Source organism: Spodoptera frugiperda, chromosome 18 (assembly GCF_023101765.2).
Source record: "Spodoptera frugiperda isolate SF20-4 chromosome 18, AGI-APGP_CSIRO_Sfru_2.0, whole genome shotgun sequence".
In the NCBI taxonomy this organism is placed as follows: Eukaryota; Metazoa; Arthropoda; class Insecta; order Lepidoptera; family Noctuidae; genus Spodoptera; species Spodoptera frugiperda.
The window spans coordinates 6405119-6432280 of NC_064229.1; the positions used below are offsets into that span (position 1 = coordinate 6405119).

The 27162-nt window shown below is 38.4% G+C and overlaps 2 protein-coding genes across 5 annotated transcripts; one reads left to right on the plus strand and one right to left on the minus strand.

The window, feature by feature from the left end:
- The first annotated feature begins 1156 nt into the window (after positions 1-1156).
- On the plus strand, positions 1157-24157 carry LOC118278097 (histone-lysine N-methyltransferase trithorax). Of its 3 annotated transcripts, XM_035597167.2 has the most exons (14): positions 2942-3857; positions 4704-5940; positions 6033-6224; positions 6303-6415; positions 6503-6640; positions 6772-7326; positions 7412-7585; positions 8262-8471; positions 9494-9655; positions 9771-19370; positions 19452-19675; positions 19776-19903; positions 20009-20199; positions 20322-24157. In XM_035597167.2, the coding sequence occupies exons 1-14, from the start codon at positions 3705-3707 to the stop codon at positions 20493-20495; spliced, it is 13251 nt and encodes a 4416-aa protein (XP_035453060.2). In that variant the 5' UTR covers positions 2942-3704; the 3' UTR covers positions 20496-24157. The 3 variants fall into 3 exon arrangements, with proteins under 3 accessions (XP_035453061.2, XP_035453060.2, XP_035453059.2); XM_035597168.2 differs by lacking the exon at positions 2942-3857 and adding an exon at positions 1157-1683 and having other exon boundaries at positions 6303-6640; XM_035597166.2 differs by having other exon boundaries at positions 6303-6640.
- LOC118278254 (dynein light chain Tctex-type 1) lies at positions 24149-27155 on the minus strand. Of its 2 annotated transcripts, XM_035597400.2 has the most exons (4): positions 27069-27155; positions 26699-26762; positions 25320-25488; positions 24149-24751 (listed from the first exon to the last, which is right to left on the minus strand). In XM_035597400.2, the coding sequence occupies exons 2-4, from the start codon at positions 26744-26746 to the stop codon at positions 24597-24599; spliced, it is 372 nt and encodes a 123-aa protein (XP_035453293.2). In that variant the 5' UTR covers positions 26747-26762; positions 27069-27155; the 3' UTR covers positions 24149-24596. The 2 variants fall into 2 exon arrangements, with proteins under 2 accessions (XP_035453293.2, XP_035453292.2); XM_035597399.2 differs by lacking the exon at positions 27069-27155 and having other exon boundaries at positions 26699-26942.
- Between the last annotated feature and the right edge of the window lie 7 nt (positions 27156-27162).

The window sequence follows — 27162 nt, forward strand, 5'->3', positions numbered from 1 at the left end:
AAAATAACATTGTTTGTGTGATTTCTAATTAATATAATCGTAAGACTGTGTTTAATATTATAAATAAATACATGCTGGTCAAGAAACATTAGGTTTGTATTTATTTTATTACTTTCACCAATATGTGTCGTGAATTATTAATAATCACTACTAAAAGTAATAAATTTCGATAGATTATTCACATTTACCAAAACGTGTGGTTATTATTAATAATTTTGTAAAATTATTAATAATTTTCAATTAATCAGATTTACCGTAACATAGTCATGTCAATTAATAGTCACGGCAATTAATTATTATTATTTTAAAGTAAGTAGGAAAGGAATATTGAATATATGCTCAGGATCTATGTAAGATCTTAGATAAATAATAATAATAAACACTTATTTTGTTTATATGTAACTAATAAGACAAAGCATTTAATTTATGTACCTTTAAAATTAGGTAGGTAGTTACCTACGTTAATAAAATTTGGGTACGCAGGTACCAACTACCGAAATATCTTTTTGAATGAACATTATTATACCCAAATAAAAACATTAAAAGTATCCACAGTTCGATAAGTCTCCTAATTTTATAAAGGGGAAATTATTATTAATCTTAGAATTTGAACATGTCAAACAATTTAAGAACACGAGCTGGGAACTTTGACTTGATAGGTATCTTATTAGAAAAAGGTACGTAATCAAATCGGTACTTCCAAATAAAAAAATAAAAAAGTAGGTAAATTGTTTCAGTACTAAATGTGTGGGTTATTACAGAATTAAGTAAATACGTTTAAGAATCTTTAAATGCTAATCTAACTTTTTCGATACGTACCTACCTATACCTACATACATAGGTAAATCAGCTACCTATAAGTACACACATACTAATACAATCACCCGACGACTGCACATTTGTATTGTAGACTATAAAACAACTTAAAACTAACTCATGACTCATTTTTTACCTACTCTAAGTCCTTAGTATGCGACCCAAATAATACAAAAAATGCTACCTGCCACAAAAGAGGTCTCAGATTTGGGCACAATACGGATAGCAGGCGGGTGATCTACAGCGATTATCTCCTTCCAAAACGGCCCTTTAAAAATGTCGAACAACGACGGTGGGAGTCGCGTCGATCAATATTTCGTTACAAGCCATACGGAAGTTTGCATTATAATTCAATACCGCTCAAATTTGAATCACCTCAAAAGTATTTCCGCCTATAATCGCGATATTCTTAACCGCAAAGATGAAAATCATATAACAAAAAAGTTGTCCGTGTTGCATCTGAGATTAGTGATTTACTGTGATTCATACGGTGAGCCCCCAAGAAGGGGAGTTTGTCCATTTTTATATTTACAGCGTGTCCCTCGCGACATGCGCGTCGTCTCTCCGCCAGTCTCGCTACTACAGTTTCACGCACGTACACCAGCGCAATGAAACTGATGTAAATATTACTCCTACCATAATATTTACACGCGGATTGTTATTTTCAAAACATCAACAAATAGTGAAAGTGTTGTTTACAAGAATTCATGTGAAAAATAGTGTGTTTTAAGTGAAAATTACTGAGAATTGTGTCTGTGAATCGTTTCGCTTCGATCCAAGTCCGAGGAAATGCCGCGCGTACTCAATGTGCCTATTTCAGGAAGCATTTCAGCAAGGAACTTTTCGTTCTCATAATTCACGCTAGAGGTCAGTATAAAACTTAGCCGCTACAAGTAAAAGTTTTTCACGACACTAGATTTAAAATCCGCAAGTTTTATCTGTAGCTATAAGTATAGCAATCTATCTAGAGTTCAAACACCGACAAGCTTCCCTCTTTATCAGCCCTTCTCCGCCCTTTACGCATGATCGACCGGTAGTTTTGGGGTTCACGTTCGGTGTAGGGTAGGGTGCGGGTATTATATGCGCGTCGTACTTATGTGCATGTTGTATAGGCAGTCACCCACAGCAATACTAGGATAGTACAATGCATTATTGTAATATTAAGATTTTTTAGTGAATAAGTTGAATGTTTGAATTTATTGATAAAGGAATACGATAGAAAGATACCATATCTGGCAGGTAATTAAGTATCTATCTATACTTAGTAAATAAATATGTTGAACCTCTATTATAAAGTAATCTTTTTTAATACTATTAGGCATTAATCAATATACAAAACCAGTCCTAGTACTATAACTAGTACGAATAATACTGTATTCGGTTTATTAAAGTTAATTAATCTGTATAAGTATTTTTTTAATACAAATTACGAAATATGTAAAGGCTTTGATCAATAACAGTGTTATATGAACCAATATAGTTATTTTCTAGAAAAAAAAAGAAAATAATATGTAACAATTAAACCAAAAACAGTTTAGCACGAATGGCTCAATTTACAAAAATACAAAGTATAAGCAAAATTATGTTACTTACTAAAATAATAACTTAACAAAATATTATGTAATGGTACTTATCTAACGTAAACTTAACTCTATCGTACTGGTATTTAATATTATTGGTACGTAGGTACCTAATTAATTAAAATATACAAGTAACATAAAACCTTATTTCAATTAAAAAATCATAAAATCTAAGTAGGTACCTACAAATTTTAAGAATGAATTTAAAAAACAAACAAACTGAGCACATACTGCCAAGCCGAAGGCTATAAATTGATCGCTTTAATTAAAATGACGCAAACAAAAGGATCCGAGAAGGCAGAAGGCAGATGTTTTCATTCCGAGCGTTATTAAATACTCTCAAAACGCTTCCCTAATAGCATTGCAATATTAGTGCTCTCTCTCTAATCTTAATCTCTGTTGATAATCATATCGAGAGATTACATGAGTTATTAATATTTATTATACCTATGTAATGCATATTAACACTTACATTAACAAAACAATGATAGACGATATAAAATTTATTTTACAATCAATAGTTAGCTTATATCTAGTAACATTGGAAGCGAGCAAATGTCGTTATTGTGACCCGATTCGTTCGCGCAGTTTATAATAGGTAGATCATAAGTGAACATAACTTTTTATTGACGAAAAATGAGTGAAACGCCTCTATGTATAGATAGAGTAGCGAGGTAACGAGTGTACTGTAGCGAGCGACATGTTTGTTTTCATACCGGTCCGAATTAACGTCGCGATTGGTTCAAAATCCATAACTGGCCTCCGAGAGCCAGGTGTCGTTCACACCGCGGCCTCGCGCCTCGTCTCGTTAATCACTCGTGTACGCTATTGTTAAAGCGCGGCGAACAGCCATCTTTGTCAAATTACGGCGATTCAATTTTAATAATTTGTTTAGTGATAAAATAAATAATCAAATGGAACAAAACGCAGTGTTACTGACGCATAGTGTTGTTGAATCGGGAGTATCGTTACATTCTCTTTTGTTTCACTAGTAGCTTGACGCTTAGTTGAATTGAATGGAAGCGATACGACTACGGCGTTAACAACCAGTCGACCATTAAAAATGATGGATGATGTCGTCTTTTGCAAAAAACAGTGTTAAGTGATGGTTTTAGTGAATAATGTGAAGGGTGATGTTAGTGTTTATGTTTGAGCGTACATGCGATGAGAACTGCGTCGTAATTTGTTATACACATTGCATAAATGAGTGAAATGGCGTTGCGGAGCGCGCGGGCCCGAGCATGCGCGCCAGTTTCCTCGCAATCGCTAGGAACGCACTGAGTGTTCTTCGTTTACGTGCAAATCAAAATGGGAAGGTCGAGATTCCCAGGGAAACCACTCAAATTCCAAAACAGAAAACGTATTAGTGTTCTATCGGGAGCTGTTTACCATGAGACTGCTCCAGAGAATCACCCGCCAGCGCGCGGCTCTACAGCTAATGATTTTGCTGGGGAACAAGAGGTAAAGCAGATTTGCTATGATTTCAACATATTTTCTCGTATGTTTCATTAAAATATCAGTGTACACACGGATATGTTGTGTTTACGTAATAACAAGGTAGCATTTAGCATTCAAAGAGCTAATCGCATAGGTAGAGCGTCAACTATGTATCTACGTACTTTGACATTTGCGTGTTCCATTTCATGTCAACAAAATGTAAATTGTAGAGTTTAGAATTTGTTTCGTTTATATTTACGTTTGGTATTATGATCATCGCAAACACTCTTGAAATACGATATTATTTACAAACAAACTAAACATTTTGTTACTCTACACATAACCTTCATTGCAACACAACACACTGTTCATCTCTCAATAACTACAGCTTGTAGCAACCATTTTTTGTATCAATTCGGATTTTTATTCACTACTACTTATTACTTTGGATGTTTTTATATGAATTATTAGTAGTATCTGTAGTAATCAACTTAATTGTGTACAAACAAGATATCTGTTTGACCATTGTTTTCACAATGAAATCAGTTTAGACCTTAATGATTTTAGTGCCAACTCACATTACTATACTGATAATTTTATGTAAAACATGCTTTACTTTGGTTACAGTACATATTTAAAAGTACTTTTTGCTAAAATGTGTAAAAACATTAGAAAAAACAGCGTTTGTACATCTCAAGGTTATGCCTCGGGGACTACTATGACAGCATATTGGTGTGTAGTTTGTACGAATAGAATGTTGAATACTGTTTTTTATAGTCAATTCATCTAATTAAAGTGTATTTATATAATAAGAAAGTGTAATATTCATAAAAACATGACAAAATACATATATACATTTAACCTTTCCAGGAGGAAGAAAAGAAAGAAAACAATAATGAGAAGGAGGCCGATGAAACTAGCCAGAATAAAGTGACTGATATAACAAAGAATAAAACAGAACACCAAGACAAAAACAACAGCGATTTGTCTAAATCCCCAGTGAGAACCAGGTCTCAGAACAAAATGGAGCCAGTTAAAGGAGAAAAACCTAAACCAGTGAAGAAAACAGTCACTTTTGGCACAGTGGAAAGTTGTGAAGATATATTTTTCCCTCTAAAGAAGATCCCACTGAAACATCATGCTCCCCTTGTGCCCATTATAAAGAAAAAGTCATCTTTGAAACAAACGGAGTACTCTACATTCAACAGTATTCTGAAACCTGCAAAGTTAACAGATTTAAGCTCAAAATCTAATTCAGAACATCAAGAGGGTTATTTAAGGAAGAATCTGAACCCATTATCAAAGCCTATGAACAAATTTTCTCAATTTAGTGAAAGCCGTTGCATGTCACCTCCACCCAGGAATGCATCACCGGTTGAGAAAGATAGTGGAAGCTCTACAAAGTTTGTTTTACCTGTTAGAAGTGCTCATTCTTCAAGAGTCATCAAGCCAAATAAGAAATTCATTGATGGTGAGGAACAAACAACTACAAGTAGCACAATAACATCAAGTAAAGTACTCAAAAAGCCTAAATTAAAGAGATTAGTGTTTAACAACATGCACAATGATGATGACACACCTGATGAAGAAGACACTGAGAAAAGTAACTCGAATGAAAAAGCAAAGGATACTCAATTACAACCATTAAAGTCTTCTAATCTTTTCAAAGACAAAACATCAAATTCATTTTCTAGTCTCAGTGTTGGCAATAGAAAAGTACATGATCTGTTCTCATATGAGAAAGAACCTTCCCAGGATGAAAACTCTAATCTAGAGACTATTGAAAAGTTAAAATCACCTGAACCACCAAAGGAAGATAGAACAGGGCATGCAATGAGGAAACTCATGGACATTTCTGATGCAAGTAGTTCAAGTAGTACTAGCAGTGGATCTGAGTCTGAAGACAGTTGGGACAGTGCCAGTCCTGGTGCAAGTGGAGATGAGGAAGAAAAGCCACCACCCGCCAGTCCAGAGAAAGATAAATCATCTGCATCTCAATTGCTCAGAGGAAAAATAATTCTTAGAGAAGCAAGATTACAACTGAATCCACCAACTCAGTCTACATCAGCTTTAGATGGGCCTTTCTCTACTGTAACATCATCATCCTGTAAGTATTTATTTCATTCATGTTACACATCAAATCCATTTTCATTACGTGCCTGGAACTTTTGTATAAAACTATTTTAATTATGTTTACAGCTCCAGTTCCCCCAACAACAGTCACTTGTGGAGTTTGTGGTGCTGTAAGGTTTTATAGGTTTGTGAAACAGGCAAGGAAATTTGGAATATATTCATGTGAATCATGCCGCAAGTTTATATCCAAAATGTTGAAGAAAGAAAAGTTATCACAAAAGTCAGGTCAAGTTGTTATGCAGTGTTTGAAAGGCGAAGGTCAGTTGACTTTGTTGTTATTAAGTCTATAAATAAATGTTGTATGAAGTAGAAGTGTAATAAAAAGTGTGTTTTCAGGAAATTGTCATGTACCTCCAATAGTCCGTTCACAACAATGGAAGCTACTACGGTGCACTAACAAAGCTCGATGTCCAGCATGCTGGCTCAAGATGTGCCTAAAGGCATTCCAGGTACCACCTAGCATAAGAGCTGGCCTCACGGCAATGTTGCCTCCTTTCATGAGGTCAGCTGTTAAAACGCCTGGTTGTTTGACACAGGCAAACCCCCTGAGAATAGCAAGCAACACTACTCCAAATACACCAGTGTTTGCTATTACTAATACAGACAACGAAAATAGTAAGATTTTCGGCACTATTAAGCCAAGTAAGAAGATTGAGGAAATTGAAAAAGTAGAGGTATGTGACAGTTTGTGTATTCTTTTATTTTCTTATTCAATTTTTATTTTACATTTTTCAATAGATATAATAGAAGCATGTATTTGATTAAAATACAAGAGCAAATTTTATAACATATTTTTATATTTCAGGAAAAGCCTACTAAAGACCGTCCAGTCACTGGTGAATCTGTTGAAGAAATTAATGCTAATAGGAAGCGCCAGTTGACAAGGGTTAAAGTTAGGAAAAAAGATAAAACTGATACAAATAAACAAACAGAGGACCCCAAAAGACAAAAGGTGGAACTCAAAGGCCCGAGAGTCAAACATGTTTGTAGAAGTGCATCTATTGTCTTGGGACAGCCTATTGCTACATTCCCTACACAAGATGAGAAAGAAAAGCAGGAGAAGACTCTTTCCACTGAGGATGAGGGTGCTCTATGCATTATGGAGAAAGACAGAGAGACCCCTGACTTATCCAGCTGTGAATCTGAGATGGATTCTGAGAACAAAGCTCCTCAGATCATTTCAGATGCAATTGTTTCTAAAGAGAGTGATGTAGAAGTGCAGGTTGAGCCTAAGAAGAGGAAGATTGAACAGCCAATCCCTGTCAAAGCACAAAGCAAGGCTGAATCTAGTGAAGATGAAACCGTTATGGATCTTGTACCTAAGAAGACATTCATGAAGCCTCTTACCAACATTACTAATGTAAGTTTTACTTATTTAATATTTGTACTAAGATACAATAAAGTTGATATAAAGATTGTGATCTAATATGACTATTCTTTTTCAGGTTCGAAGTAGGTCTCAGAAATGTGGGCAGAATAGGCCAGAGCTCATTTGTGTTGACTTTTGGGAGAGCTATGACCCTGATGAAGTGTGCAGCTCAGGTTTTGGACTTATTGGCACTGGCTCATTCACTGTTGCTAGACTGTGCTTCCTGTGTGGGAGTGCAGGCAAAGAGAAGGTAAATACAGTTATCCAATAACTCATATATGTATAGGTAATTCTTGCCAATACAGTGCTATTTATTAAAAAAGACAATTTACAAAGTATGTCAAGTAAATAAGTTTGTTATTCATTACTTGTAAATAACCAGTTGAATGTTAAAATTTTTAACTTAAGGAAAACTATTGTGCATTTACCATCTGAAGGTGAATGTGTATGTAATTTGGCACAATTAAGTTTATACAGAAGAGGGTATAATGTCTAATTTCTACTTTGACAACTCAGGTAAGTTACATGTTAACCAACCTAATGGCACAGTAGTAGTGAAGTGTCAATATTTTGTTTAGAAGTAGACATTACTTTGCATTTTGTTTATGTGTATAATCTAAGTGCACTGTATAGTCTGTAATTCTGTATACTGTAGACACTAAAGAGATAAATGTTGTGTTTATAAAAGAACTGGATCAGATATTGAGAGTTCCCTACGCAGTAGATACATACTGTACCCAAAGGCGGATTGCACAGAACCTTATCGGCGATCGCTTTTGTTTTTATAGAACACAAAATACATAGTCGGTCCTTCGTGGTGTGAACTGCGGGCCAATAACAGTTTCTATTGGCGATCGTCTTTTGTTTTTATAGAGGAGAAGTAGTTATTTATTGTGTGGTGTATAATGCGTGCGAGTGGTGCGCAGATGCTGGTGTGCTGGTCGTGCTGCGAGTGGTACCACGCGTGGTGCGCCGAGGAGGCGGCGGGCGGCGGCGGCTGGACGTGCGCGCGCTGCGTGGCCTGCGCCGCCTGCGCGCGCCCCGCCGCCCGCCTGCGCTGCCGGGCCTGCGCCGCCCACTACCACGCCGCCTGTCTGCCTGCGCCCCCGCCTGACCATCGCTCTGACTGGCCACAGGTACCATACCGATCTATAGTTCAAAAAGCATTTCTAAGATTCTTTTACAAAAAACGATTTGGTTACTATCCCTATTTATATCCAACTAAATTCTTACTAGGCATGCTGAATTTCCAATCTCTAGAAGTAAGACGTAATTACAGCCTCCTTATATTTGCCTGTCAAGCTCTACGGGGTAATTCCGACTGCCCGGAAATAGTGGCGCGGGTGGTAAGACTGTCTGTCCCTGATGTGCCTAGGTACCAACTAAGGCCCCGCAATCACTGCTTACTGGCCGTACCCAGCGCCCGCACGGTATCTTATGCGCATTCGCCACTTGTTCGTGCTCTCACTCTGATAAATGATCTTCTGGCATCATCACCCGAGTGTGATATATTTGCATCTAACTGGAAGACTGTATGTAAACAATGCATGCAGTTGTGTGAGAGTATCCAGTAACTTTTTATTTTGAATTGTGTTTTTTAATTTTTTATTGTATAGTTTGGCCTTAACTGGTATATTTTAGTTTTTAAGTTATCTTTTTTTTTCCTTTACTGTTTGTTCTTTTTGTATTCTTTTTATTTTGTACTATTTGCCTTTTATGTTTTTATTATTTTTTGCCCAATTTAATTTAGTATAATAATATGAAATGTATAACGCTTTGGTGTAATAACTGTAATGTTGTACTATTTTACTTTAAATAAATAAATAAATAAATATTTCACTTGCAAAAGTCAAAGTCAATTATTATAAGAAAGAAACTGAATGGAAAGAAACAAAAAACGGTTATTAATGCTGCAATACAAACATTATAGTACCAATTACTACTTACCTCACAGTGCTTACCTTCTTGCCTTATGGTGGTCTGAGTTGGTATGTTCAACTCTTCTCTAACACTATTCAGTGTCTGGCCATTTTAAAAGTTACATTGTGGCAGTACATTTTGTCTGAAGTACATTTGTAATCATTATAATTGTTAATAATTAAAACTATAAGAAGTCATTGTTGATTTTTGTTAAAAAATTGTTCAATGTAATTTCCAGATCTGCAGTGCGTGCCTAAAATGTAAGAGCTGTGACAGCAGCCGAGTGAGCAAGTTCGTAGGAAGCCTACCATTCTGCGGGCCTTGCTTCAAGCTACGGCAAAAGGGCAACTACTGCCCGCTGTGCCAGGCTTGTTACCGAGATAATGACTTTGATAGCAAGGTATGTTCCAAATATTCCTTGGTAATATATTATGCTAAACTCTAATCTCTAATTAATATAAAACAAAAGATCACAAAATCAGGTTTATCATACATTATGTATTGTACATTTTCAGATGATGGAGTGTGGCTGGTGCGGTAGATGGGTCCACGCCAGTTGTGAAGGTCTGACAGGCGAAGGATATCAGTTACTGTCAGCCTTACCACCCTCAATCGAATACATTTGCTGTAAGTGTATGCCTGTCGATCCTCCATGGAGGAAAATGCTCACTGAACACCTCAAAGGAAGACTTCTTCATCTACTGAAGCTGCTCGCTAAGAATAAGAAAGCTTGTGCGTTACTAAAATTAACGCCACATAAAAATACACCTGTACCGAACAAGCCCTACCGGCTCATGTCACCCCAAGCTATTAGAAAACTTCAGTTTGATGTCGTCGATGTTTCTATGAAGACTTCTGAGACTAAAGTGTACAGAAACACTGCGAGAGGAAGGCGGAATATGCCGCAGAACAAAGACGAGTCACACGCACCACACGTGTGGCAGTGCCCATCATTGTTACAAGATGTTGACATGGAAAAGGAAGAAATTCCTCATACATCACACAAAGTTGTAAATCTGCAAGAGCCATTGATGCAGAATAAGGAGATATGCTTCTCTACTGGACTATACGGTACTAAAACCGAATTTGAGGCTTCATGTGTTGAGGTCCATGAAAATTATCCTCCACAACCAAAGTCTGAGAAGGCTACTACAATGTTGCCGACAACTATACACGATGACAAGTATGAGGCGATATCAGATGATGATGAACCCATGAAAGGATTCCCGCAAGCTCGTAGCGAGCAGGATCTGAGCCCAGTTGTCTTACGACAATCTGAAATGGACTCTACCAGTGATGACGGCGACAGAATAATTTCACCGTCACTCCTAGACATCAAGAAAAGAGTGAATAGTGATGGATATGTGTCACTAAAAGACTTCAATCACGATATGAAGGAGGTCATCCAAAGAACAACAAGTAATGACCTTACTTCAATATACAAGGACTTATTCTCAGAGACATTCCCTTGGTTTGACTGTGAAAACAACTGCCTGCAACCCAACTTAGAAGTTGAGGGTGAGCAGGAAGATTCTGAATCCATGAAAGACCTTGCTATTGCTGACAGCAAAATCAAAGCTGCTGTGCAATCTATTGAACGACCAATGGATCAAATTGTGCCCAAACTGGAAACTGACAGTGAGAAATTGGAAGAAGATCTATTAGAATTCTATCCAATGGTGGACTCAAGAGTGTGTGTGCTTTGCAAAGTTGTGGGTGATGGGTCACCGTCCATGGAGGGGCGGCTACTTTATTGTGGACAAAACGACTGGATTCATTCCAACTGTGCATTGTGGTCAGCAGAGGTCTTTGAGGAAATTGATGGATCTTTGCAAAATGTACACTCTGCCATATCCAGAGGGAAGATGATTAAATGCGCGGCTTGCGAACTAAAAGGTGCTAGTGTTGGCTGTTGTGCTAAGAACTGTAGTGAGACATATCATTATACCTGTGCGAGGAAGGCGACTTGTGCATTCATGGATGACAAGAGGGTGTTTTGCCCCTCTCATGGCAAGGATGTGCCAAAGAAGAGTTTACAGAAAGATGCTGACTTTGAACTCACTAGGCCAGTGTATGTAGAACTTGACAAGAAGAAGAAACGATACAGTGAAATTACCAAAGTACAATTTATACTGGGCTCCTTAACGGTTCATAGCCTCGGAAAAATAGTTCCTTCTGTGTCTGACTATGAAGAGTTCCTAATGCCTGTAGACTTTTCGTGTACGCGCCTTTTCTGGTCTTGTAAGAAGCCTACCAAAATTGTGAGATATACTATCAAGACTAAACTAATACTTGCTGAACCACTGCCAGGTTTTGACTTTGGTGTGAACATCACAGTAGACCACACCTTAGATGTTCATGTTGTGGAGAGAGTAATGGCAGAGATTGGTGCCTGGCATGAGAGCATTGAGACGGGCACTGGCAAGTCTGTATTAATGCTTAAAAACGATAAGTCACCAATCAAGTTTGGTAACACAGTGACATTAGAAGATTTAGCTGTGAAACAAGTTGTGGAATACTTGCTAGACAATGTTTGCAAACAAGAACAGCAGGATGAAGAGGAGCCACAGAACACAGCTGACCTTCTCCCACCTGAAGTCAAAGATGCTATATTCGAAGACCTAAACCACGATCTTCTTGATGGTATATCAATGCAAGACATATTCCAAGACCTCAAAAACGAATTCTATTGCGCTATGGGTCAGTCAGATGATAAAAGTAATGACAAATCTGATTTCCGCTCAACGGATTTCATCGATGAACTCTTGAACTCGAGGTTCGAAACTGGCAGTAAAGAGCTGAAAAGGAGCAAATCCGAAATGCTTTTACAGAGCCATAATCTCAAGACCTTGACAACTGGTCGCGGCCAACAAAGATCCAGCAGTTGGAATAATAAGTTCGACACAAGTCTACTATCGTCTACAATAAAGAGGTGCAAAATGGGTAAAACATCCACAGTGACTGGTAAGCTGAGTCCTGTTCAAAGAGTACCTTTGACAGAGAATCCAATGGATTCGATAAAAGAGGCTGACAATACTGATAAGAAAGTGAAAGTAGAGACATGCACTAGCGGTGCCATATGTGAGGAGGCGGCGCATTCGTCGGGCATCACGTATCGTACTACTTCACCTAAACAAAAAGAGGACCCTAGCAACAGCAAGACAGACAAGAATGAAGGCTATTATACTGACGTCATAGACTTTTACACTAAAATCCAGTGTAGCCCTATTTCTCAGTTAGACGGTGCCGCAGACTGGTCTGGTTCGGAGAGCACGTGCAGTTCTCGGCCAGGCAGTCCTCGAGACAATGACAATGATTTCACGCCAATACAGCAACTCGATGGCGCTGAAGACAACCATCATGGGAATGACAATATGCAGCGAGGGCAGACCAATCAGTTCATGTACCGAGCTAGTGGAACTGAGAGCTATACAGTGACGTTTGCTGGCAACTCTATAAGCGGTCAGCCAGAACTTGTGATGCGGCCATTGGATGATGGCTCAGGTAACTCCAATCACATTGAACAGCCAGTGAGATGTGACAGATGCCAATGTACTTACAGAAACAAGGAGTCTTACGACAGACATGTCCCGTCGTGCGATATGATGTCGACAAGCGAAAGTGAGAGCGAAAATCCTAAATCGCCCGAGAATAGAACATTGACGACCTTACAGAATGCTTTCCAAGGCGCTTTCGCTCAGCCAATGATAATACACGCAGGTGTTGTCAGTGGTACCGAAAATACTGTTAAAGCCGAAGGTATTGCAGCTAGAAGGACTTCTATCAATACCAGGCAGATCACAATAAATGGAACTATTGTGGAAACACCATCTCCAGGACCTTCTAATGAAATGACTATGACAATAACAGAACAGATGAAGTCGGGCACTGTGATTTTCGACCAAAGTAAAACGACCAATGTCCAAGTGTCTACGAACCAACAAATGATGTCTTCACCACAAATAGTCGTGACACCACAGATGCTACTTCCTCCTAAGACGAGTTCTGCAGGCGGTCAGAAGATAATGACGCCGCAGATCATAACGCAGCCTAACATTCTACCCTATAACATCTGCGTGAAACCAGGCACTGGAAACGCTAATATACAACAAATACAAGGCAATGACATGACACAGCTGCTGTCAGGACCAGGTGGTATTCAAGTTATATCATCAAACTCCAACCAGGTCCTAACAATACCTCAGAACCAACAAGGGGGTATGATCCAAGGACAGATGATTCAAGGCAAAAACCATGTAGCCAACTTCCCCAATATGGCCAGTGCATCATCAATCGCATTGCCAGTGAACTCCATACAGGGAATGCCTAATACATCTATTATACAAAACATTCAACCTATGATTCGACCTCAGATACAAGGCAATCCTACTATCGTTGTTCCTGCAATGACAGCTCAGAGGTTACAATCACCAAATTCTCAAACCAAACAACAGTTAATATTACCAGGCAACACGCAGAAGTCTCCCAAAAAGCAACCAACCCAAGTTCAACCAAAACCAATGTTCCAAACAACAAATCGTGGTAGAGGACGACCAATTCCTAAACCGACCACTATTAAGAGACAAACCAAAATGGAGAAGACTTATACTACTATCAACCAGACCCCACTAGGTCCTGGTAACACTGTTATACAGCTGCAAACCAACAACCAGACAGGCCAGCCGTCAATCATAGTGCAGCCAGTCTCTAACCAGAACATAATGTCTGCTTATGTAGAGGCATTATCGCAACAACAGAATCAAAACATGCAGTACATCGCAACCATTGCTCCACAAGGAGACTTTAAAGCTGGTCCCACCCAGTTTATCTCTCAGAGTGGTCTAGTACCGCAAACATTCCAAATACAACAGACAGAATCAGGAGGATTGGTTGCTGTTCCGAGCGGCGGAATACCTGTATTGTTACCGCAAGGAAACGTTGGAATATTGCCTCAAGCTCTTCAACAAGGAGCGACCATTTTACCTCAGGGTGCAATCCAAACACAAGGCATTATATCTCAGGGTCCCAACGGACCTACGATTCTTCCACAAGCGATACATACCCAAAATGGTACTACCATCATTCCACAAGGAACAATACAAGGATTGACAAATGGAAATATTACGTCACAGGCCACTCTGCTGCCCAATAACACATTACAAACAGCAGGAGCAACGGTCGTGCCACAAAGTGGTATTAGCAATGGTCAGACAACTATCATACCGAATACACTACAAACACAGGGCAATACCCTGATCTCTTCAGGCCCAGGAGGTACGACAATCTTACCACAGGGCACTTTATTGCCACAATTTTGTAATGACCAAGTACTTCTAGGCTCCACGCCTACATTAGAAATGGTAACGGACCCGTCTGGCTGCATGTACTTAACGACGACACAGCCTGTTTACTATGGACTGGAGACTATTGTCCAAAACACAGTGATGTCTTCACAACAATTTGTGTCAACAGCTATGCAAGGAGTGCTTGCACAAAACAGTAGTTTTTCAGCTACAACTACACAGGTGTTCCAAGCAAGCAAGATAGAACCGATCGTAGAAGTGCCCACAGGATACGTTGTGGTGAATAATGTAGGAGACAGCGTGGCTGTATCGTCGACACCTAACGTGGTTACTGCGCAAACAGTACAGTCATCTCCCCAATCTATTAAGAATGTTAAAGCTACTGTTCCTAACCTGACGTTGCAGCCGTTGCCTGATAAGTCGAGCAATAACAACCGACAGACACCTAAAGTAATACAAATGAGTCCAGCACCGCTAACAGTTGGCTCTCAATCAGGTCCAGCTATTATCTCTGGCCGTCAGAGCATAAACCCTATTACTTCACAAATTCACGGCATGACTATTTCAAGCTCGCCTCAGAACATACAACGAGGAAACATACCTAAACCCAGTGTTGTGTCGATGTCTCCGAATGTAACACTCGTGTCGTCGACCGGACAGCCTGTGATGGCGATCTCTCAATCGGTACCAGCAACATCGTTCCCTATGCAGTCAATACCATTGACACAACCCATTGTGTCGAGTTCTATTGCGCCACCAGCTAAGACAAATTACAAGCTCGAGAATTCTCATGTTATTGAAATCAGTGGTGGCAACCTGCATGACAATTCTAACAACGCAAACATGCCTACCATCAGTGTGACACAAAGCATAAAATCACCTACGCCGTGGAGGCAAATCACCCAGCCTATCAATACCAGCATGGATAATAAAATTGAACACCAGAACATTACTGTGAAGCCAAGCACTGTCAACACCAGTTCAATGAATATCCAGAGTAATGTAATGGCTGGAAGGTCGCATTTGAATAATGATCATGACAAGGGTAACCAGAACTGTTTGATACAAATGCCCAATAACTCGATGTCGACCATGAATATGCATTCTCACCAATTCGAGCAGAGTCTCAATGTGAGCCACCATTCAACATCACATACTACATCAAACAATGTTATTCAGATTACTGCTGGAAACATCTACCCACCATCATCAGCAATGAACAGCAACTTTGATGCAGATACTTCGTTAAAGTTGAGCAAAATCAATGCTCTTTCAAAAACTGAAGGTGGTCATTTGAATTTCTCACAAGAGATAATGGCTTCACATTCACAACAACATGCTAACAATGACAAAACTTTCCAAAACATGGGACCTGTGGAAAACAAACATAACAACGATAACTTGTCCAGTCAGATGAACACTCATAAGCTGAGTAACTGCCAGATGAGCAGCAATATCAACAACTCTCCTGCGATCAGTATCATTCCTCATAATGTAATGCGACCGCAGCTACAGAACAATCAGAATACTATCTCTGTACCTAATAATCAAAACCAAATGTGCTCGTTATCTAATAACAGCTCACATGGACAAGTGCAAATATTGAATTCCGGCAATAACTCCCTACAAAATATGAACATGTCGTGTCAAGAGACAACTAATAGTAGAATGAACATCTCAGTGTCTAGTGACAACAGTATGCAATCAAACCAGCAACATGACATGTCCAGTTCTATGAATACGTCAAACATGTCTCACAGTAACAATATGCCGATGATGTCGCATGATAATAATCAAATCCCAGCCCCCAACCAGATTCACATAATGAATGGGCAAATTCAACACAACCGCCAAGTTGAAAACAACCAATTACAACAGATTAATCAACAGACGCCAACTAGGAACTTCCACGATAATATGATGAATCAACAACAAAACCATAATCAGACAAATATGCTTTCCAACCGAAGCACTCCTGACAACACTAATATTATGAATCAGTCAATGAACATGCATAATTTGGGAGCCAACAGCCATAATATAAATCGGTCTGATTTGGGCGATCTCAACCATATGCATATGCAACAAACAATGACAAGCATGAACATGCAAAATAACCGAATGATGATCGACAATATGCAATCTCATAGTATGGGTAACATGAGTCATAATATGCATTCCAATAGATCTATGGATAATATACACAATTCCCAAATGCATAATATGCAGCAGATGAATCATCACACGTCGAACAACTCTCGAGGACAAATGGACAATACCATGCACGTAAACCAGCAAATGTCCATGCAACAGAACAGACAAATGGATAATGTTGGTCTACATCACCAACACCAGATGTCGAATGTGATGCAGATACAAAATAACCGAACCCATGTCGACAGCAACATGATGAATATGCATCAACATGTTCCCAACCAAATGCATAACCGACAGCAGATGGACAATAACAATATACATATGCATCATATGTCGGGAAATGCCCCAAATATTAATTTAGCCAGCCAGATGGATAACTCTGGCTCTATGCCAAATATTCACGGGAATAGATACGACAGTAACTCAATGAACATGCAAAATATGAATGCTATGAATCAAATCCAGAACAACAGGACTTCCATGGAACATTCTTCAATGATGCAACATCAAATGAACTCTATGAACAACATGAGCATGCACTCCAACCTCAACAGTACAATGCAAATTGTCAATACTAATCATCAATCGATGAACAGCTCAATGATGCATATGCCAAACATTCCCGACATAAAGAATGATATACAGAGCTCTTGCAGTGGGAGCTGTTCCAATAATAGCGCGCAGTTCCCCAACAATCAGAACACAATGGAGATATGTCCCAATATGAGTATGAATACCAATCAAAATAACATGAGCATGGGCACAGGGAATATGCTCCATGGCATGAATGTGAACAACTCGAACATGTCCAACAATATGATGATGAACAATGTAAACAACAGCAACATGTACGGACCAGGCAGCCAGAACAACATGACTGGCCACGACATGTTAATGAGTTGCTCCAACTCTACTGATCACAACGTGAACAATCTCATGTCGGGAACTCCTAACCACATGATGTTAAATAATTCTCAAAATCACGCTGCTAACAACCAGAACCAAATGATCAGCAACCAAGTATCTAATACTTCGCAAATGAATATCAGTAGTTGCAGCATGAGCACCAATAATACATCACAAAGTCAGAGTATTACTAACATGGATAACCAAATGAATCGAAGTACAATCCCAGTGCCGGACCCGCCTAAGTTTACACAAGACACTCTACGAGGTAAAAATTTAATGGGTCCTCCTCCAACTAACAACTTATCCATGCCAAATATACCAAATAACAAAGACTGTTCTAAAGTAAATATGGTTAATAATGAAAAGCAAAACCATACGATATCTGTAAGCAACCAACTCGGATATTTGCAAATGAACCCTCAAAATAACAACAGAGTTATCAATTTACCTGAGAGAAACAGAATGAACAATGCAAATCTGGAGAGCAACATTAATCAGCATGTGCCACAACAACATAACATACGCGTGGTCACCAATAACACCAACAGCAACGTCGCTGGTATTTCGACTGATCCTCTTGCTTTCCAACCAAGTAACGACAACAGCAGTACCATGATCAATGTACCATTCCAGGCTATTCCAAATAGTGCTCCTATGAACATTAACGTAAACTCGAGCAACAACACCGTAAATATCACGGTCCAGAACAATCTGGTTGATCCCAAAATCGCTTCTAAAGCTGCAGCTGACATAAACTTCCCTCTGCAGACGAATACCAACTTACTACAAAATCAGAATAACGCTAATAATCTGATGTGTATGCCTGTGGCGAACAATACGATCAATTTGCCGACACAGAACAGCTCGAGCATATCATTACCAAAAGCACCTCCTACTCAGCAATCTGGCATTCCTACTAACGTCGTCAATCCAATGTCTATGAGACCTATGAACAGAGTACTACCTCTGCATAGAGATGGACAAAGCAAGTCATCTACAAAGACCACCAAAACTGTTGCAGTGCCCAAACAGAGGCCTGTGAGTCACGATATGCCAGATTTGAATATAAAAGATGACACTATTGACAGCGATCTAGAAAAGGCGATTGAAGAATCAAAGCGTATGATGGAACTGGAAAAGGCCAAGAAAGAAAAGGAAGAAAGAGAAGCTGCTCAGGCCATGCAGCTATCAACCGAAATACACCAGGCCAATACAAGTACTGCTACAACGAGCATGGATACTGGTAGAATCATTGAGTCTACTGAAACCAGCTCTAAGATGTCTTTACCCAGTTTGGATGCAGAGATGATCGATGTCGAACCACCCAAAGTGCTTACAGAAAAAGATACTAACAGGACTCCAGTTGCACCAAAAGTGCCAAGTGCTTCCAGTAAAGTTATGAAGAGACCTTTGGGAGACAGGAAAACTGATGTAGAACCAGTTGCGACTAAGAAGCAGAATAAAACATCGAAGGAAAACAAACCCACCGCACCCAAGCCTGCTCCTGAGCCAGCGAAGGACGATGGACCCAAACTAATTTATGAAGTAACATCAGAAGACGGCTTCAACTACACCTCTTCTTCGCTGACTGACTTGTGGGCCAAAGTTGTGGAGGCTGTACAAAATGCCCGGAAGCAATCGGGATTGCCACCGATTCAGTACAATCTGCCTGCTAGTCTATCAGGGGCACATATCCTGGGACTGAACAACAATGCACTGAGATATCTTGTCGAACAACTACCTGGGGTAAGTGTTAATAGCAAGTGATTAATTTATCACACATGTTTTTATTGGAATGTTTTACTAATAATAATTTTACTTTTATAGGCAAGCCGCTGCACCAAATACAAGATGCGTCAAGGACGTCAGTTAAGCAGCTGGGATAATGACTTAGACTTGAGCGAGGGCTTCAAAGAAAGTCCGTGGGGAAGCGCTCGCACCGGACCAATCGCTAGGAAACAAAATCATGACATGTTTAGTTGGATGGCGTCGCCTTTCAGGGAAGAGCCACCACCGTTTGGAGGACAGGAAGGAGAAAGCTCGATTTCTAGGTGAGTGTGATCATTCTTACATACATCATTATATTTTATATCTGAAATCATAAATAAATAGAACAAAATTAACTGATTGGAAACTTTATTCAAATTTCAGGCGCCTTGCAACTTTACCACCGGCTATGAGATTCAGACAACTGAAAGAGACATCTAAAGCATCCGTAGGCGTTTACAGATCACATATTCATGGACGCGGATTATTCTGCAAACGAGATATTGAAGAAGGTAAAAACTAGATTCAATTTAAATCGTCTATTTTCCACCAGTTTATTTCATTTGTTCATTTGCCTTGAAAGAAAACGTTGTGACATTTTTTTATTTTATTTTCAGGTGATATGGTAATAGAGTACGCGGGCGAAGTGATCCGCGCAGTGTTGGCGGATCAGAGAGAGAAGCGATATGAAGCGATGAGCGGGCGGCGCGGAGTCGGCGGCTGCTACATGTTCCGCATCGACGACAATTTGGTGGTGGACGCCACGCTCAAGGGCAACGCTGCGAGGTTCATCAACCACTCCTGTGATGTGAGTTTGATAATACAAAGAACAACTGTTATTTCTTATTCTCTCGTCTCACAAATAATTGTTTAAGAATTACTAGTGAAGGTTTTGTCGCAGTTTTAATAATGTGTGTTATTTTGTTTTAGCCTAATTGTTATTCGCGCGTTGTGGACATCCATGGACACAAACACATCCTGATCTTCGCCCTGCGCCGTATTACCATCGGAGAGGAGCTCACCTACGACTACAAGTTCCCCTTCGAAGAGGTCAAGATACCGTGCACTTGCGGCGCCAAGAAGTGCCGCAAGTACCTTAACTAACTATGAACAACCGTTAAGAGTGAGTGATTTGATTGTGTCAATTATGCTTGTGTTGATCTATGATCAAAGAGGTTTAAAATGCTGTAAAACCGAACAAAAATACTGCAAACAGTGATTGTAGCAATTAATTTGTGATAGTCATGTAGTGTTTTTGATCAGTAAATTTTCCAGCCTCACAGGTTTACTTAACGAATAGCATAATCCTAGAAGTACATAAATGAATTAGACGTATAACTTAGTGATAACGTGGGTGACTTGTAATCGGACGGACATATTTGACGGTTCGCCGCAAAATATAAATCGATGGATCTCGTGAGAGTTCTAAGTAAGCCTATTTAGAATGTAGCTTGCGGAAATGAATGCTTGATGATGAAATACTGGGTCGAGCACAATTATTACGTGTACATATTAACGTATGTAAGACAATAAGTCAAATTCACATATCGCGTTACTCCCACCTCGTATCTTGACACTTAGACTTACTGGAGCCTACCTTATCGGACATGAAAACAATTTATATGAATCTTAATATGATCTCTTTCTTGAATCTACCCAGTGTTAGAGTTGTTGGATTTTATAATAATTTTGAATTAGATTTATTTGGAAAATCGTATTTTGAGATAGGTTTTTACATTTTGTAAATATATTTTAGTTATGTTGACTTTTTAAGATGGATAGTTGACTCGCGAACGGCTTAAGTGTGTGCACTTAACTTTGATGTGATATGAGTAGCCCCGGATCTGTCGGGTAAGAGATGGTTAGTGTGTAGTTAGTGTATATTTGTTCCTCATTATGTTCTTATATTTTCTCTTTACTTGTGATCAGTTAAGTCTCGACTAACATAGCGCGTATGTGTACATATATCGAGGGATCTTTAGGCATAAATAATAATAAAGTTAGTACATTCGAGAGGGTAGCGAAGTTACAAGTACAATGTTACTTTTTAGTAATTTTATCATGTATTGTATAGTAAAATTGTAAATAAGAGAAATTATCTGTCATAATAATGAGTTAAACGACAAATCGTTTTATTGTAGTCATAGTGGTAGGTTGTACTTTATAGAGTATATTTTACGGTGTATATAATAAGTTATTTAGTGCGCGGAGCGGGGGCCGCAGCCTCGCACTGCGCGTCCCGTCGACATGTACACTTGGATCACTCCCAGTTACGAAGCACGGTTTATCATAAAAATGCACATTTGTTAGCTTTAATACTACTTCAGCAAAGCTTAATTGGTTTTAATTTAGAAGATATATATTTTTAATGTTCTAATCGATTGCCTGTGTGTTGTTTTAATTGGCAAATATAATTTTTATAGCATTTTTTTCCTAAGCATTTATAGACTGAATTTAATGCATCACACAATAACAGTCATCACATGAATCAGTCAAATTGCTAGTAAATCTGCTTCACAATTTATTGTTTTAGTAATATACAGATTTAGATGCAGAAACAAAGACACATTGAATTGTTTTGGGTACCATGCCACACAATAACTGTTAACTATACATTTGTTACTGCATCTAATAATAGCAGTATTAAAATAACTTGTATGTGTCCCCAAGTATTTTATAGATAAATTCAAATAGGACAGATTAAAGTAGGCCCGAATTAAGAGGTAACTATTAGTCATTTTTAAATTTGTACGTTAGAACAAGATGCACATGATAATAAATGTTCCATATTTCTAATATAATTAATGGGTCATATACTTTTAATGTAATACTGTAATCGAGGAGAACCAAGGAATGTGAAAATTAAAGGAATTTTAATGTTGAATTCATCTGGTATGCTGTCAATAAGGTCTCTATATTAAACAACTGTAGGTAGATAAATAATCAAAATAGACCACTTATTGATAATATATCTTATTAGCATGACATTAAAAGTTCTTTTAGAAGTTTAGCTACATTCACTTCTTACTATATCCACTCTTGTTTTACGTGGTATTATAAAACTAAATATACAATAGCTAAGGTAAAATTTTGGTGTTGTAATAAGCTGTGCATATAATTGACGTTTAAATATATAATGTGCTACATACTTTGTTATACAGGTGTCTTGTTTTAGCGGATGTCAGAGCCTTTGTTTTATTTTGTTATGGGCAGTTTGTCTACTTTGTAGAATATTATTTAAAATTGTTTTCGTGAACTGTGTTATTTATTAGAATTATTCACATTTTATGTGATCTTGTACAGCCATCAAGTATAAGCTAGACATCAGTCACAATATCCATTTAGTAAGTGGATCCGAACTTGATATTTTAGTGTTATTTAGTTGTTATTAGGAAAAGTAATTCCAAAGCGGGATTTATCATTTTGATCAACATATCTACTAGTTTATATTGCATAATATTGAGCCACTTTCGTAGACAAACAGCCTGAACTTCAGATGTAATTTAAAACTAAAAAGAGATTGCTGATAAACATTCTGTTGTATGTAAACTGTGTTGACTGTGTTCCCATCAGTGTTTTAAATTGATATTATCCAGCCAGTATGGATATATCTGTAGACTAGTCCTATCGGTTTTAGTACTGAAATGATGCGAACGTAGCCATAACGGTTATAAGCCATTCTTTTTATAAAAAGGTTGTTATATTTTGTTTACATTTGATACGAGAAGTTAGTCGAAGTTATAGCCTACATCGAGTTTATGATAATAAAAGTACAGGTAATTTTAATCACTTGATTATTAAGATTAACACAATATTTTTAAAGATGTAGTTTTTATTTTGTCATAAGATTAACATGCGTTTCTTTTTCCTCTTTCCTCGACATTTCTTTTGTAAAGTTATTTTACAGATATAACCGTAATGGTTATGTCGATTTTAACAATGGACTATATCAATTGTAAATGTTTTATAATGAAGTTGATTTGTTTGGTAGACTCATGAATGCTTTAAAATTGTGTATATGTGCATTTTGTTAGTCGTGTGTACAGTGGCGGTGCGAGCCGTGGTTGATGTAGGGAGAGCTGTTGAGTTCAGTATAACATCAAGTTGTTTAAATAAAGAAGGCTCCCAGAGACGCAGGCTCACTCTTCCATTGGCAATCGCTCCGTGACTCCATGTATATGTTCCCGATATTGTGATGATTATTCTAAATCAACGAATTAATGAAATTGGACAACTAAAGACCTAATTAGACATATTTAATCAATTGGACTAAAATCACTATATCACCTGAGAACACCTACAGGAAATGAAGCGTCAACGGTAGTTGGCGAACGTTCATTTTATTTTGCCAAATAATATTTCCGTTCTCTAGTGAATGTTATAGTATATTTAGAATTGCAGGTTAGGTAATCAGTCATGGGCCCAGACGTAGCTTCACTTTAGCGGCAACATATACATAAAATTGAATTAATTAGAAATCAAAAGACCAAATCACCAAGTGATGAATCATTTTGCGTTAATTATTAAGTGTATTGCATCTGCCCTTGATATTATTTGTGTTAAAAGTAATGCTTTTATTTTTAAATGTACACAATGCCATTTTGCCTAATGTTATTATAAATTATAATGAAATTGCTTTAAAAGCACCAATTTTACAATGCATAGTTCTATGACCTGTCTATACATTTTATTACTTTATTTATTTCTATCATTATTTTGTATTGTGGTAAATTTTACCAAAAATAAAAATACTAAAATGTGCTTTATATTTTGTTTTATTTACTGATCTAGAAGTTTACAAGCCCATTACTTAATTGCATGAAGCTAAATTAATACAAAAAAAAATACTTTAAAGGGACAAAAAATATACGCACATGTCGCTTTGTAGAAACGACGAGACACAAAAAAGGGTCTTGTTTTTTACTTGACCCCGGAAGACTTGTGCTTGAATAAAATGGAAGGTTGAAAACAAATTGCGTTTTTTTCTTATGGCAAAAATGTGAGGTACGCCGAACATTACGTACGAATGGTATATCGACACTAGAGTCCTCGAGCATCAAGTTTACACAGGAGAGATAAGCGCCTCACGATCACGATCTCAAAGATTGTTACCAAGACCCATATAAAATATGAATCCTCACATTGAGGAAGGAATATTTACCTCAAACAAAGAGTCGAAAAAATACAAGCTATGTATCATTTTATTTAAAGCTGAAGGGCGAGGCCCCAAACATTGACAATGCAATACATGTACTTGTTCTCCCAACGCACGGTGCAACTGCCATCAGTTGCGGTATCCCAGTAATATGCCGCTGCCGTGTGAATACCCGCTCCATTTTTCTGAGTGATGGTGATTCGCACTGCGGGTACAAAAGTGATAAATTAAATTGTATTCCATAAACAATAAGTAGGTACCTACCTATACCTGTATCCTGTGCCTTTTTTTTGAGGGGGGAAAATCATCCAAAGACTTCTCCCGCCTTGAGCGAGGCGAGAGGGAGTGTGTGAATCCTGTGCCTGGACAGGCTGGTGACAATGGCTACTAGTTGCTTCAGATGGCTTTGCTGAAGTATAAAAAAATAATAGGAAAGTACTGCTCGAAGATGCCACTGCCAGAAAAGTTGTTAGGAATATAGGAAAATACAACGCTTGCGTTGTGTTTCGTTGTGTGAGTGAGGTTACCGGAGGCCCAATTCCTCCCTTCCCAATCTTCCCCATCCCCGATTCCCGAACAACAACCCTTAAATTCCTAACTCCCAAAAAGCCGGCAACGCACTTGTAACGCCTCTGGTGTTTCAAGTGTCCATGGGCGGCGGCGATTGCTTACCATCAGGTAATATGTCTGCACGATTACCGGCTTGTTTCATAAAAAAAAGTGTGTACTAACAGGTGAAGCAGGAAGGTAATAAAAAGTGTTTACATACTTACCGATATATTTGAAGGGTTTGTTCAGTTTATTTAATCTCGCTAGAGTTTTATCGGTAATGATTGAAATCCATTGCGCGCTTCGCGTGAAGCTGAACGTGTTGCCCCCCAAACACAGCTCCACATTGTCCCTTACGATTTTTTGTATTTCTTCGACGTTGAATATTACATTCTGTAAAGGCAGTTTACATTTATTAATAAATAATTTATTATATATCTACCTAACATTTAATGTATTAGCTACTGGTTGTGTAAATAAGCACAGTATAATATTATTATAAAGTGAAAGTTTGTTTGTCCGTCAAGCACGCTTTGGCCGTCAAAATACTGAACGCATTTTTATGAAATTTGATATGATACCTAAATACGATACAGACAGGGTAGGAGCTGACTTGGTTTATTTTTATGGGTCAAGCCCGCCACATCCTCCCATACCGCTGCAACTCCTGTACCTAAGCCAAGATCTACAGTAGATACAACCATGAAAACACCGGAACATTGAAGTCCGGCGCGTCCCAGGGACATGAATGACTGTCTTGGATTCCGCAACGAAATAAATCAGAAGATATTATTAGAGGAGAAGAAAAGAAAACGATAGTTTCCACTTCCCTCGGTGAATTTAATGCAGGAGACAGAATGACTTAAGCCTTAAGGCACAAAGAAACTCCACAACTGGGAGAAGCCCAGTCGCCAAGCACCACGGAAATTTGACTTAAAACTAAGTGGGTCCTATGTGTGAGCTGTTATACTTGCTTGAGTAATATTAAAATAATAACTTCTAGTAATATTATAATTATAACTAGCAAACCCGGCGAACTCCGTTTCGCCACCAATGCTTTTCCCTGTTTTCCTTCTTTTCTCTTAAAATTTTCCTGAATTTTCTTTGCTATAAACCTTACGGAGCCCGAGACCTTTCCAACGAATGCAAAACCGTGGAAATCGGTTCGTGCGTTCTGGAGTTATAGCGTCAGGAAGGAAAACCCGACTTATTTTTATATAATAGATAATCAAAAATTCGTGAAAATCCACTGCTGGAAAATGAGGCTCTTCAACAAAAGAGAGGTTTTTTTGGTGGGGAAAGTCACCTAATGACTTCTCCCGCCTGGGCGAGGCCAGAGGAAAATAACCTCACCATTCCTACTCCTGATTTTGAACTGGTAAAGTCGTACCCTCATGTCCGGTCCCTTACTAGGCTTACACCAGCCATCCTCCGTTATCAGAAAAGAGTACGGTTAGTGGTACGTACCTAAGTACGTCAGCTCACGGCACTACATTTGAGATAGTTCAAATTGTACAAATTCTGGTGTATCAAAGAGACTACGGAGGGTAGTGTGTACATGTGTTTCAAAAATATTAGTAGGTACAGGTATAAAGGTACTTACGTCATCATCATCTTCTGCTTGTCCCCCTGCCGCTGCCGGCGCCGCCATGATTCGTCAGTGATTTCTGCGTTAAAGTTAGTAATACCGTTATAGGATTGCAAAAATCAATATTTCGTACTTTGTGCAATGTACAAACTATCAAACAAAACAGTGATCATAAATATTAACTGTCACTCCGCAGTGCAAACTTTTTGAATTCAGCACGCTATTCCGTAATTTAGTTCAGTTTCAGAATGTAACGTATGCAGTTAGACACCAACTTAGGCTTTATTTTTCTTTATTAAAAATATGGGGATACTTTATTAAAGAATCAATGAAAGCAATTACTGTTAAGCACTGAAAATAAAGGAAGCCTTGCATGATTTAATACCTAAAAGCTTCTGAGCCATCCCTAATTTGAATTTGCCGCTTCATGCTTGTGCATGAAATACCGTTTTAGTAAATTTACTCAAAAAAAAATTAAT

Coding starts and splice junctions, on each gene's coding strand:
- LOC118278097 (XM_035597166.2), top strand. CDS start 3,705: ATGGGAAGGTCGAGATTCCCAGGGAAACCACTCAAATTCCAAAACAGA. Junction 8,472..9,493: donor ATCGCTCTGACTGGCCACAG/GTACCATACCGA, acceptor TGTAATTTCCAG/ATCTGCAGTGCGTGCCTAAA. Junction 9,656..9,770: donor ATAATGACTTTGATAGCAAG/GTATGTTCCAAA, acceptor GTACATTTTCAG/ATGATGGAGTGTGGCTGGTG.
- LOC118278254 (XM_035597400.2), bottom strand. CDS start 26,746: ATGGCGGCGCCGGCAGCGGCAGGGGGACAAGCAGAAGATGATGATGAC. Junction 25,489..26,698: donor AAGCAGAAGATGATGATGAC/GTAAGTACCTTT, acceptor CTGCCTTTACAG/AATGTAATATTCAACGTCGA. Junction 24,752..25,319: donor CAAACCCTTCAAATATATCG/GTAAGTATGTAA, acceptor TTGTACCCGCAG/TGCGAATCACCATCACTCAG.